Source organism: Telopea speciosissima, chromosome 10 (assembly GCF_018873765.1).
Source record: "Telopea speciosissima isolate NSW1024214 ecotype Mountain lineage chromosome 10, Tspe_v1, whole genome shotgun sequence".
Classification (NCBI taxonomy): Eukaryota; Viridiplantae; Streptophyta; class Magnoliopsida; order Proteales; family Proteaceae; genus Telopea; species Telopea speciosissima.
This window is the reverse complement of record NC_057925.1, coordinates 5,952,103-5,966,816: the sequence shown is the minus strand read 5'-3', so window position 1 is coordinate 5,966,816 and position 14,714 is coordinate 5,952,103. Positions and strand designations below refer to the sequence as shown.

At 40.0% G+C, this 14,714-nt stretch overlaps 1 protein-coding gene across 1 annotated transcript in view; it reads left to right on the top strand.

Moving 5' to 3' along the window:
• LOC122643089 (phosphatidate cytidylyltransferase 1-like) overlaps positions 1-14,466 on the top strand; it is a 40,278-nt gene extending 25,812 nt beyond the window's left edge. Inside the window, exons 6-12 of the mRNA XM_043836724.1 lie at positions 1,054-1,210; positions 1,773-1,820; positions 1,920-1,994; positions 7,387-7,515; positions 7,632-7,688; positions 13,863-13,946; positions 14,094-14,466. Coding sequence (XP_043692659.1) covers positions 1,054-1,210; positions 1,773-1,820; positions 1,920-1,994; positions 7,387-7,515; positions 7,632-7,688; positions 13,863-13,946; positions 14,094-14,174 — 631 coding nt within the window. The 3' untranslated portion in view covers positions 14,175-14,466. The remainder of the gene's footprint in view (positions 1-1,053; positions 1,211-1,772; positions 1,821-1,919; positions 1,995-7,386; positions 7,516-7,631; positions 7,689-13,862; positions 13,947-14,093) is intronic.
• The last annotated feature ends 248 nt before the right edge of the window (positions 14,467-14,714 follow it).

The following is a 14,714-nucleotide window of genomic DNA, read 5'->3' as shown; positions in this document are numbered from 1 at the left end:
AAAGGGGAAATAAAAAATAACACTTGGGCTCCTTGGTCGCCTAGGTAATGCCTAGGTGGGTGCCTTGTTGCCTAAGCGCTTAGGCACCCCTACACCGCCTTGGGTCGCCTTGCCCCCTTGACAACTGTGATATATAGAATAGAACATTTATTTTTGGGATAAGGCTTTGTGTGAGCCTTCCCTCCTCCTTTCTCTTGATCTCTTATCTCCTTTTTCCATGATCTCTCCTCTTTTCACCTTTCCCCCACAGGTCTCCTCTCTCCCCCATCTTTGTGATATCCTTTTTCTCCCCTTTTCCCTGCAGCACCTTGTTGGCAGTTCTCAGATCTGAATGTGTGTCAAACTGGACAGGGATGATAGAACCCCAAAGCTTTCTCCTCAGCTAAACAGTTTCTCCCAACTGGGAAGAACCAGTAAAGTAGTAATATTTAACAAAAAGAGAAAGGGACTTGGGAGGTGGAACAAAATTAGAGACATAAAAGAAGGAAGAAAGGAGAGTCTGAGAAGGGAAGTAAAATAAGTCTGACCTGAGAAAGAACGTCAGTCTGGACCAAACAAAGAGGAAGAAGGAGAAGAACCCAGTCACGTAACCTCAACACTGCTAGGGAACTCAAATAATTTCTTTCAATACATTCAATCAATTATGAATATTTTGCTGGATTACATGCATATTTAAAGACTTGTGAACAAAAACTAACCTAATCAGACTTATACAACTGAAGTAGAGTTTGAATCAAAATCAAATCTGCAACTCTAACTTATGAATGCTAAGATAAAATAATAATAATATAAGAATTATTAACAACTACTAATTGACTAAAATAACCCCAACAAATAAACAAAACCCCTATGCTCCCCTATTGAATTAAGTGTGTGTAACTGCATCACATTACTATTTTCATGTAAGTGCACTTCCATTGGATCTTATGTTCTTCATCTGTTGTATTCAATCCTTTTGTTATTCTTTATCTTACACTTGACGAATATATTTATGTAGACCATATTTGTCTTATTATTTTTTTTTTCCTGATAAATTGTAGATAACCCATGCAGGTTTCTTCTGCCAGCATCGCTTATTGTAATCAATGATATTGCTGCCTACTTTTTTGGTTTTTTCTTTGGTCGAACACCTTTAATCAAGTTGTCTCCAAAGAAAACTTGGGAGGGTTTCATTGGAGCATCTGGTGCAACTATCATCTCTGCGTTTGTGGTGAGTTCATGTATTCCTTTCCCAATGGCTAAAAAGAATGCTTCTGAGAATTCTTTGATTGATAACTGGTCTTGGGGAAGTATTTCTTAATAATCTTTTGTTTTGTCCTCGTCATCATTTTATTACTAGCTATTCTTGGGGAGTTATGTATGATTCCCTTTTGTTTTAAGCTAAATCAATGTCACGTTCAAATTGTTTCCAAGGAATATGTCTAAGTATGAGAGGCACAGTCCTATACTTCGTGACTCGATGGCCTTTGTTTGATGAGCTATTGGCAATCGAACTGCTATGGTCTTTGGGGTTCCTAAGCTAGACCATTCTCTCAGTGTCTGTCCGTATATTGAAATATGTTTTCTAATTGTCCTCTTGGTTCCCTTCAAATGTTTTAAACTTGTTCCTTTTTATTTATTTATTAATGGTACATGCTTTGGGTGTGCTTAAATTTTACCTCTTGAAATCTTGTAAATGCTTAGGAGGTTTTCAGAGTCTTGATATCTAGGTGTCAATAAAATTTGATGTATGCTAACAATAACATGATATCATTGCTTCTTGTCTTATGTAGCTAGCAAATATCATGGGGCGTTTCCAATGGCTAACATGTCCGAGGAAGGTAACTTCTGAATATATAGTGCCTTTCTGTTTTTTCATACACCCCTTGAAAATTTTGGATGCTGTTTATTATTTTGATTTCATGGAAAAACTTATGCAGGATCTATCAACGGGTTGGCTTCACTGTGATCCTGGTCCACTGTTTAAGCCCGAATATTTTTCCTTGCCAGACGGGGTGAGTGAACAGTACTTAATTGTCCCTGGTTATTTTCTACTTTATAACATTTTGAGTGTTTAGTAGAAAGCTGAAAGATATAATTAAGTTCTTGTAAGACTAATTTCTTTTCATGATATCGGTCATTTACAATATTAGTAAGCCTCGTTACATAATATAGTGTTTTTTGCATTGGTGCTGTCATTTCCATCAGTACTTGAGTATTGTTCTGTAAAGTTGTTACTGTATGCTGTTTGTGTATAAGGATTCCCCCTTTTTCTCCATAGAACATATTTCATACTGTCTGTGGTAGTCTCCAGAAGTATGGTTTGTTCCAGGGTGGTGGGTAATCGAACTGTGTCCGACAGTTGTCAGGACCTGAGTAGTTATGGGATTATTTAGGGGAAGTGGGATATAGGCAGGTGCTAGAGTTTGGTGGTGGTCATGATGTGGATTGGAGATGCGCTGTGCTGGCTGAGACTAAGACTATACAAATATGTTTTTGATTTGTTGAACATGGTTGCCTTATGTGGGAATCAAGGTCCATATGAACCACCATATTGCCAGAAGAGATTAAGGCCAGATTTGGTATGATTTCAATTTCAATTTTGGATTGATTTCATGAAATAGTCAATAAATAGATTTTTGGTCAAGAAATTGAAGTTGTTTTGGTTGCATCAATCTGAAATATTTCAAGAATAAGAAATCCATTTGGTAGTTCAATTTCTGAGACTATATTTTCCCATCTTTCTTTGGGAGAGGGTGGTGATGGCAGAGGTGGGGATGGGGTGGGGCCAAGAAGGGGCGGTGGTGGCAGGGAGGTGGTGGTGACGGGGTGGTGATGGTGAGACCATCAAGAGAAGAAGGGTGGTGTTTTATTTTTAAAAATTACTATTTTGCCTATCAAATTAACCATGTGCTCATTAATGAGCAAGAGTGAAATCAGTTTTAATTTTAAAATTGAAACAGCTTCTCAGCTATTTCAGAATTAGTATTACATTTGATTTCTATTTCACTGAAATAAGGTGCAAAAATCAAACCAAACAATTTCCGGAAATCAGCCCATGAAATTGAAATAGAAATCATCCCAAATCAGGCCTAAGGAATGGGGAAATTCATGGGGTATAGAGTCATAACTGGTAATTTCAATGATTTGAGGGAAATTTATTTGTTCAAGAGACTCAGTGGTTTTTAAAACTTGAATAATTGTAAAGGTCCAGTTGTGGAATCCTTTATTGGACAGAACAAGAAGGATGTGTAATTGAAGTTAGCGGTGAAAATATTTGGGATTGCTCCATATTTATGGTGTCTTGAAATTTTCTAGGCCGCTGGAGAGGCCTCTATTGGATATGTAAAAATATATGACTAGAACCTTAGGGGGGACATATTGGATCATATTAGGGTTCCAGTTTCATGCTGTTTTCCTATCTGAGTTTCCTGAGTAATGGGGATGAGTTTCATTGGGGATTGGTTGAGATTCCAATTGCATTGGAAGGAGAAAAGCCTTCTAAAGAAGTTTAGTGGAGTTGCAGGTTGTTGTGGAAACAAGGGAAAGCTGAGAAGGGAGCTGCTAAATCATGATCTAGGTGTGGAGCTGCCAAATCATGATCTTGATGCCGTTCAGATGGATTTGAATATGAACCAATTATTGTTTTTATAACAAATACATAGACTCGTCTTGCAAGTAGAATCTTAAGCCAGATAAGTTCACACACCTTGTGCCATTGCTCAATACTCTGCTTCTGCACTGGATTTGGATACCACTGATTGCTTTTTTGCTTCATCAAGTAACCAGATTTCAGCCAAGGAATGTACAATAACCCGAGGTAGAGCACCGATCATCAATGGAGCCAGCCCACTCTACATCTGTAAAATACCCTTTCCTGGTGCTGATTTCAAGGACCTCAGTATTCGGTATACGACCTAAAGGTGTTTAGTTTGTGGATCATGCAAGAAACGGCTTACAACACCAACTGTAACTAAGTTGATGATTAGCTTCAATGGGCGAGTCTGCAGGTTTACAGCCAAGCATCCCTGTCTCACTTAGAAGATCTAGGACATACTTCCTTTTGGAAATGAAAATACCCCTGTTTGAACGGGCTACTTCAATCCCTAGAAAATATCTGAGAGGTCCTAAATCATTGTCTCATACTCTGTAGACAACTGGGTTTTTTAGCAAGGAGGTTTCTGCATCATCACTCCTTGTTATCACAATATCATTTACATAGACAATAAGGTCAGTAACATTTCAATCCTTGTGTTGGACAAATAATGTGTGATCAGCCCGACTCTATTTATAACCTCCCATACCAAGCTCGGGGCGATTGCTTGAGACCATAGAGGGACTTCCGTAATCTACAACCCTCGCTACTTGTAGATAATGATTCTAAGCCTAGAGAGATATCCATATATACCTCTTCTTCAAGATCTCTATTAAGGAAAGCATTCTTCACATCAAGCTGTTGGAGATTCCATCCAAGATTTGCAGCACAGGATAACAATGCCCGTATAGAGTTCATTTTTGCAATAGGAACAAATGTGTCCTGAATTTCAACCCCATAGATCTGGGTGAAGCCTTTGGCAACCCGTCTTGCCTTATACCTCTCAGTTCCATTGGCTTTTTGTTTTATAATGAACACCCATTTACAGCCTACTGACCTACTACCTTCAGGACGAGGGACAAGCTCCCAAGTTCCATTTTTCTTCAAGGATTGCATTTCCTCTACCATGGAATTTTTCCACTTAGGATATTTCGAATTTATTTTATTTAGGAAAGATATGTAATCCTATATTTTGAGGTAGCTATTAGACTTATAGGGAAATTCCCAATTTGAGTTCTATTTTAGGTAGTCTAAGTTTTAGAAAGTAATTAGGAGTCTTTATTTGTAGGAGTCTTTTATTTTTCTTTATATATGATGTAATTCCCCATCGTTGGAGACAGATTTGAAGAATGAATTGAATTTATGGTTTGAGTAGCCTAAGGGTTGTGTGCGTCTACACTCTTCTCCCCCCCCCCTTCTTATGCGATTTCTTCTCTCTTTACCCCCTGCAACTCTGATTTCTCCCTAGTTCCCCTCTTCTTCTAAACTGGCTGGCCTTCAACCAGATTTACGTTATGGGTTGTTGCAGGCATGTTTTGCAATTACCAACAGTTCAAACCTTGGGAATTAATGTCCAATGCTAGAGTGGAAGCGGAATTTACATGATTGATTGTTAAGAATTAAACAGACGATTGCTCTGATGGTTGAAGATGGTAAGCTTTGAGGTTTCCTGGAAGAAACAGGAGGAAGATACTGTGCTGGTGATGTCTGAGATGATTGAATTGCAATAAGAATATGGTCCTCCCTTTCTCAACCTTAGACATTGAACATACAAAAGCCACTGGATTAGAACCCAAGTTAAAAAACAAAAGACAACTTTAAACTACCTCGTTTCCAGGTTACAATATTTCTGAAGAATGAAAGGCCATGGTTTTGATACCCTCAAATCCAATCTCACGAATGGGGGCATTACACTAGCCTGAGCAGAACAGCCGTTGTGCTACCACCATGGTTTAAAGTATCGATCGATACGATACGATACAGACCGATACATACCGATACGTTTCTTTTTTTTTAAAAAAAAATGGACTGCCTCGAATTGTATCGAAATGTATCGGCCGATACGGGCCGATACGATATGACCGATACGTATCGATACCATCGATACTCGATACATTACCGATACATACCGATACGTACTAATACATACCGATACCATCGATACATTTCATAAAAAGGCCATTTTCACTTACAGACTCTATACAACTCCAAGAAATGAAGGAAAACTCTCAACCAAGAGTCTAAAATCTTGCATTTGATCTTGGTTTTCCACATTTTTAGACTAAAAAACGAATCAAGGAGTGCTACAACATCATCCTTTGCATCATCCAATACTCTTCATGGCTATAGACGATTACAACATGTAAGAAACCTCTTCTTTTATAACAATTTCAATTTATTGCACTTGTTTGGTTATACATTATTCACCATTTTAGTGTTTATGCATGGCACTTGTTATATATTGCTTATCTATATTGTTTTTTGCTCCAAAAGTGTATTTCCATGTGTATATTGACCATTTATATGCGTATCTATATTGTTCGATACGTATCTCCGATATGATACGATACGCCTCTTAAAATCACCCGACTGATATGATACCCGATACCGATACTGTAAACCTTGATACCACCTTCCCGAGCATAGTACTTTCAAGTGCTAGCAATGCAAGAAATAGTGTTATTAAAGGTATTGTGGTGGCTGTTTGATGCATTCTCCTTTTCTGGGGATCCCCCTTGTACCCATGTTTCTTCCCCTTTTTTTTCAATAAGGGAAAATTGCGATTTCACAGCCCAACCAAATAAACTGATTTGGTCAGCCCAAGTATTTCTGCCACTTGGCAAGATGATATGGCACATTCCTGAAGTTTCTATTTTGGTTGTAAGCTACTTGGTAGCAAACACTTTCTATTTTGGACTCAATCCTTGAGTCTATATAATGTAATGGCCCATAGAGGCCTCCACACGATTTAATGAAAAGAAAAAAGAGTTGTTTTACAACCATGTTGCTGTGAGAGAGTTGCTCTGGGAGCGAGTGTGATGATAGGCCATTAGTGAGAGACCAAAATACGGTGAAAGGCCATGGGTGAGAGACACATCCCTATTCCCCCTTCTTCTATCTATCCATCTTCTACCTTCTATTTTCTTTTATTTTTCATTCAATCTCTGTGTGATTTTATACTTTAAGTTTTGAGTACATTCTTTCGATCCTACTGTAGAAGTGTAGAGTGGTTCTTAGTTGCATTTCTTCTACATAAAAAGGGGAATGTCTGGATTGGCCATGTGTCAAATTCATGACTCAATTCTCATTCAAATACCCTCCCAAATATGTCCATGCACCCTCCCATAGTCCATCCCAAGACCTGGATTTTTAAGCTTTCTTTTGACACTTCACCAACTTCAATTGGGCCGAAACTTGACAGGTGGGCAAGGGGACCTTGGGTTCTACCTGTCCATAAAATTTGGGCCCTATCCAACATGCCATGTGGCTAATTTTTGAACCAACAAGATAAGCTTAAAGACAAAAGACCTGATCTGAACTGAACTATTAATAGAACTACCATAACCAAATTACAAAATATACCCTTGCTGTCCAAAATATAAGAATCTTGTGGTCCAAAGGCCTAAATATAAGAAATTAAGTTTGAAAATTAAAGTAAAATACAATTGGATCTCCTAAGTTGTCTGTTATGCATAATCATATGCATTAAAAATGTAGTGTCATATCAACACATGATCCTTTAGGAGTTATTGTCTACTGAATTAAACCATGAGCAGAAAATCTGTGGTCTAATAAAAAATTACTCTTTGCAGTTTCCAAGGAAAGAGGTCTCAATATTGCCAGTACAATGGCATGCTCTAGCTCTTGGTCTATTTGCATCTATCATAGCGCCTTTTGGAGGCTTTTTTGCAAGTGGTTTTAAGAGAGCTTTTAAAATCAAGGTATGTCCTCAATTGATCGTTCAGCTGAATTTGACTGGCACTCTTGGTGCATGTTGAGTTTTGTAATTTTTGACAACCCTTTCCCCCCCCCCCCCTAAAAAAAATTTATATTGCAGGATTTCGGTGACAGCATTCCGGGACATGGTGGAATTACTGACAGAATGGATTGCCAGGTGCGCTGCTGAAAATTTGAAATGATAATCTTATGTCATATGTCTTCACTTGGACTCTTGTTTAGTTTTGTGAAGGTTATCTGGTATCATACGCATTGTTTACACGACCTGATTCCTGATCAGATTGCCCCTTTTAATTGTCCCCTTTGATTCTTTGATCTTTAGTCTTTTGGCTCAACTGCTGATGAATTGACTGACAGAGAAAATCAATTTGTTATTTAAGAAAGAGTAGAATTGCAGGTATTCATGTTATTGACGTGGAGATGGATCAGTTTTTGGATATTCTGGCTCTGGGTTGTGCAAAGTAGTGGGCATTTAAATATTTGGGTCTCCAGCTTTGGGAAAACCCAATTTCTGAATCCTTGTTGGAGTTTGTAATTGCACAGGATCAGAGAAGGTTGGGGAAAGAATTCAATCTCAGCTGGGGTAGATTGAATCTGATAAAATCAATCTAGAATTTCATTGCTTCTCCACCGAGGATTTCACACTTTCGAAGGATGGTCTGCTCCCGACAAAGTACCCCACTCATTCTTCCATTTTCTCACTTCAGCCTCTACCACCGGTGCCAGGCAGCAGGCCAAAGGCTTGTCCCCTACGACGATAGGGGGACAAAGTGAAGGGTTATGCCCTCCTCTTGCTTCGTAGCAGATGGGCTAAACAAAGAGCTCCAAGCAGCCCCTCCCTATGCAATGCATCAGCCAGACCAGGCTTCCCAGAACCTCCCCTGGAGCCACCCCAGCGCTAGACTTCAGGTTCCCATCCCCACTCCCTTTGAGATACAAGACTGAGACTGCAATAGCTTTCCCACCATGATTCATTCTTACTCTTACCCTTTTGGCCTACAATATTCCTAGCAGGAGAGGAAAGCCATTCCCACAAAGAGACAGCCCTGCCAACACCAAGGAATTGTCAGCCATGGCAGACAGCCAAACCGATCACGAAGCTGAATTTTCCATTTTACTATTGCTCAAAAAGGCCTTCACCTTCGATTTCACTCGTAGTAGTAAGCCTGCCACCGACTCTTGCTCTGAAGACAATGACTCTCTCGCAGCGACCCTTCCCACTATCCCACACCGATCTCCCCCACACCCCCACTGTCCAAGACTCCCTCTCATTGATATCTTTCCCCAACCCCCCTGTGATCTAGCTATCGCACAGCAATATCTTTCCCAAATCTCTTGAGATTTTCCAAGACCTCTTGCTGAGATTAACGCAGGAGCAGAGAACGAAGGCACCGACTTCCTCTCCTGCGTAGGGAAAAAAAAAAATTTGTTCGACCCCAACAGTCACTCTGTAGTTGCAAAAGAACTTGGGTTTTCTCCATCAATCCCCCAACGGCCATTTTTTAGTTGCAGCAACCCCTCTCCTCCACCAAAGATCCAGGTATGCTCTCCCCGACCCTCGTCCCTCTCTTTTCAAGCCCCATCTCCCCAACCCCCGACTCTCTCCTTTTCGAACATTCTCACCCCTGCCCTAAACCCTCTCCCAAGCTCTATTTCCCCATCACCCGACCTCCTAGTTCACAACCCCCACCCCATTGACTCCCTCATACTGCAAGTGCGTCGACCCTCTTAAACGGAAAATAAAAAACCCAGCATCGTGCTACTCATCCTCAGCATTGTGCCCATCCCCCCCCCCCCCCCAACATCAATCTCACAAACTCTTGCGTCCCAGCCCCAAACCTTCTCTCCAACACTGCCACCCCAAGCCCTATCTCCTGTATCAATAAGGTTATTTGATCCCCTACCCAACCCGACCTCCTTCTATCCCCAACCTTCCATGCTTCCTCTTCCCAGCCCCAACGCCCCCGCCCCAGCCACCACTCCTCACATCTACCATTTCGGCCTAAGACCTGCGGCTTGCAAGTCTCTACAATCCGCAGGGGTAGTTGCGGTCGTCCCTGGTACACCTCAGCAGTAAGACTATACAGGCAACTTGGCCGACTCCACCTTGCCTCTCTGATAAAATCCTCCTCAACTGGTTTGGTAGGAACCCTGGTAATTACTTGTCTTGTTGGTAGTTGTTACTGGTTTCTATAGGTTGTTTCCTCCCTCCTTCCTTACCCTCTGCTTGTGCTACTGGTTTTTTGGTTTTTTGTTGCTAGTTGCCATTGGTGCACGCTGAGCCCTTTGATACCTTAATCTGCTGTTTGGTGTTTAACTGCTTATACATTTATATTTGAGAAACCTTGAGATTTCTTTTTGCTTTTGTATTGTATTATCTGCTTATTAACTACTTCTTAACTACTTATCTATACAATACTGTTTGGTGTTAAACTGCCTCTTTACTTTGCCTATAAGTTTGGACAAGCTGTACCAGTGGTCACAAAGTACATATGTTAGACCTTGCATGAGGTTACACTTTTATCTGTATATTGTCATGTGTTGTGAAATATCTGTTTCTGATTTACCTAGTGACTTTGCACCAGGTTATGTGCCCATTTTCAAGCGTTGAGATTACCTATTTAATGCATTAAGCGCTCCTTCTTTTAACTATCTTACATTTTCATATATATATATATATTTATTTATTTATTTATATTTATATTTATCTTCTTGGTGTGTCAGGTAGGCAGCCGACACCATTTCATTATCTTCAGCCAATCACCTTTTGCATGGATCCTTCTTTATGAGTAAATATTATAGTTTCATGGCCTATCTAACTTCTTCTATGGTGTTCCCTATAAGCGACATGTTGCATCGTCGCCTAGATGCGGTGACAAGTAGGCAAGGGCTCACGCATAGTGCACAAGTGCGTGTTAAGAATCTAGTCCAAAAGCATAGGATTAGACTAGTTTCTTGGAATGTTGGAACATTAATGGGTAAGAGTCTAGAGTTGATAGATGTTATGAGGAGAAGAAGGATTAAATTTGTCTGTATTCAAGAGACGAGATAGAAGGGTAAAAAAACTAAGGTGTTGGATGACTTTAAGATTTGGTATACGGGAGACCAAAGTAATAGAGGCGGAGTAGGTATAGTAGTGGACAATGATCTAAAGGATGATGTGGTGGATGTTAAAAGAGTTGGAGATAGGATTATATTGATCAAGCTTGTGTTGGAGAAAGAGATTGTCAATATAGTTAGTGCCTATGCACCACAAGTAGGGAGAGAACGTAGAGGCTTTGGGATCACATGGATGGATTAGTGCAAGGCTTTAGTCAGGGAGAAGATTATTATGAGGGGTGATTTGAATTGGTATGTTGGGAGAGAACGTAGAGGCTTTGAAGGTGTTCATGGAGGCTATAGCTTTGGAGAAAGGAATGAGGAGGCAGTATCAGTTTTAGACATCGCAGTAGCTTATGGTCTTTCCATTGTAAACACCTTCAAATAGGGAGAGTATTTAGTTACCCACAAAAGTGGGCATCATGCTAGCCAAATAGATTTCTTCCTAACAAGAAGTTCCTACAGATTGTTCTGTAAGGACTGTAAGGTCATTCTTAGGAGAGCCTGACCACTCAACATAGAATTTTGGTCTTCGACATGTGCCTCATACGGATAAAGTGGTCAAACAAGGAAAATGGGACCTTGAGGGAGACTCTAATATGATGTGGGTCGAGATGACGGTCTATATAAAGAAAATTGCTAAAGAGGTTCTTGGGGAGACATGGTGGTAGGATGATGAGGTCCAAGCAGCCATTAAGACTATGAAAACATGTTTTAAGTCATGACAAAGGTCTAAAGAGGTAGAAGATCTAAAAAGATTCAAACTCGCCAAAAACGAAGCTAAGAAGAATGTGGGGAAAGCAAGGGCAAGAAAATATCAGGATCTCTATAATAAATTGAACTCAAAGGATGGGGAAAGAGCTATGTATAAGATAACTTAAATGAGAGAAAGGAAGTATAGAGATTTTGACCATGTTAAATGTATTAAAAGTGAGGATGGTAGAGTACTAACTCGAGATGAGGACATTAAGGAGAGGTAGAAAGAGTACTTCCACGGGCTTCTTAATGAAGAATGCACGAGTAATAGGGCGGCAAAAGGCGCCATTACTCATCCATCCATTTCGCGTAGATATATACGCAAAATTAGAATGTCTAAAGTAAAAGAAGCTAAAAGAAAGATGATAGTAGGCAAAGCACCAGGCCCAAACGAGGTCCCTATTGAGGTGTGGAAAAACGTAGGAGTTTTTGGCTTATCTTGACTGACCAAGCTGTTGTTAGATTATGACTACAAAGAAAATGCTAGATGAATGGAGGAGAAGCATTGTGGTTCCAATTTATTAAAACAAAGGTGATATTCAGTGTTGCAATCATAGGTATCAAGGCGGCAAGGCGACCATGGCGTTGGAGAGGATCTAAAATCAAGGTGATACCAACAAGGCGCCCACCTAGGCCACCAAGGAGCCTGGACGCCTAGGCAAAGCCTTGATAACGCAACTTGCAATAACTATAGAGGTGACGCCTTGATAACGCAACTTGCAATAACTATAGAGGTGATGCCTTGATAACGCAATTTGCAATAACTATAGAGGCAACGCCTTGACTACGCAACTTGCAATAACTATAGAGGCGACGCCTTGATAATGCAACTTGCAATAACTATAGAGGCAGAAAATTAATGAGTCATACAATGAAGCTATGGGAGCGGGTTATTGAAACCCGCTTGAGAAGGGAAACTACTATTTCAGAAATCCAATTTGGTTTTATGCCAGGAAGATCCACGATGGAGGCTATTTTCTTACTTGGGAGACTCATGGAAAGATATAGAGAGGGCAAGAACGATCTGCATATGGTCTTTATAGACCTAGAAAAAGCCTACGACAGAATCCTATAAAGAATTTGGAATATTCTGGAGAAGAGAAGGGTGTGATGTAAATATGTGGACTTAATTAAAGATATGTATACTGATGTGGTGACTAGGATCAGAACTTAGGGGGGCCAAGGCAGTGAATTCCCAATTTCAATTGTGTTACACCAAGGATCAAAAGTGCTTATTTGTTTGTGCATATCATGGATGATTTAACCAGAGGCATACAAGATGAGGTTCCTTGGTGTATGATGTTGCGGATGATATTGTTTTGGTTGATGAGACAATAGTAGTGATTAATGCCAAAATGGAACTGTGGAGATCAACCTTGGAATCAAAAGGTCTAAAGATAAGTAGAACTAAGACCGAATATATGGTGTGTAACTTTAGCACCATTGGGACAGATAATGAGGGTGTGAATATTGGTGAGAAGTAGATCCCGCAAAGTGATTACTTCAGATATCTGGGATTAATCGTAAATAAGGATGGCGACATAGAAGATGACGTTGCCCAGATAATTAAAATAAGGTGGATGAAGTGGAGAGGTGTGTCAGGAGTTTTGTGCGATCGACGTATTTCTTTAAAGCTTAAAGGAGACCATCATTCGACCAGCTATGATGTAGGGAGTGGAGTGTTGAGCTGTTAAGAAGTGTCATATAAACAAACTATGCGTAGCGGAGATGAGGATATTAAGATGGATGAGTGGGAAAACTAGGAAGGATAAAGTATGGAATGACAATATTAGAGATGGGTTGGGAGTACCTCCAATCCATGATGAACTTCGAGAGAGTCGTTTGAGGTGGCATGGCCATGTTCAACGGAGGCCTCCGGATGCCCCAGTACGAAGGAGTGACTTGATTCAGATTTGAGGGAACCAAACGAGCCAGAGGCAGACCTAAAATAATCATAGGAGAAGTGGTGAGGAAAGACATGCTTACCTTAAGCCTCGTACCATGTATGACTTACAAAAATAACTGATTGGAGAGCAAAGATCCGTGTGGCTGACCCTATTTAGTTGGACTATGATGTTGTGTTGTTATGGTAATGCACCCAAAACATGATGTATGGTATACTATGGTACGGAATGTTGGGCAGTAGATACCAAGACTAGGAAGAATAATCTAAGGATTGATCAGACTAGAGCTAACTTGGATAAGAAAGTACCTAACTTGGATATGTTGGTATCCATTGAATGGGGGCTAAACGGTAATCTGAACTATTTTGTCTTCTCTGTACTGGGCTAGGTTCAAGTGAACGCTATGGCTCTGCCGCTGATTCCTAGTAATGTCATTTAATTTATTGGCTGGTTTAGCAGTTCTTTGAATGCATGGTTTGGATTGCTGTGCATTTGTATCGATAATTATATTTTGAAATAATTTACATGTGGAATTTTATGATGATGTGCCTAGTAATGGTGTGTTTGTGTAGATGGTGATGGCTGTGTTCGCATACATATATCATCAGTCATTTATTGTGCGTGAAAGCTATTCAGTGGAGATGATCTTGGATCAGGTGAAGTGCTCACTCTCAATATCTCTTGTATGTTTGAGTCGTGTTTGCATGGACGTGTGTGCGTGTGTGCTGTTACTTGCTTTATACCTCATTTCAGGTTTGAATTGAGACAAGTCTGATTGGGTTGGTTTTGTTGTTACCATGTAGATATTGAGGAACCTTAGTTTCGAAGAGCAACTGGCTTTGTATATGAAGCTTGGGCAGATTTTTCATGGTAGAGAAATCTGATGGCACTGCAGTGGAATATTCTAAATGTGGCTTTAATTTGCCACACTTTTTCTCTGGCATGGTCTGTACATAGTGTTCTGCTTTTCGGTGGAACTGCATTTGAAACTCAGCGGAAAAAAAATACCTTCCTACAAAGCAAAGGCTTACGCATAATGTTTCCAAATATTGTATTCATGCAGGGTTTTCAGTGTAGAGATTTTGTAGTACTGTAATGCCTTTTCTGTCCCATTTTTCTGTTCACTCGTAGCATTCTGTACAGGAAAGAATCAAATGAATATTCCTGGTTATCTCATAAACACCCGAATGAAATCCAGCATCACCAGATGATTTTTAGTAACCTACAACCTGAACGACTGTGATGGGACAATATACTTACAATTTGTCACGCTCCCATCTGGTTTGTATGTGAAGCTATGTACTGTTATAAGAGCAAACTTACAGCATTACTGAAAGAGCTACATTTTAGGTAATGGATGAAAAGTGATAAAATATTTGCATGGTGATGCTTCAACTAAAATCCTATTTGGATGCAAAGTGAGG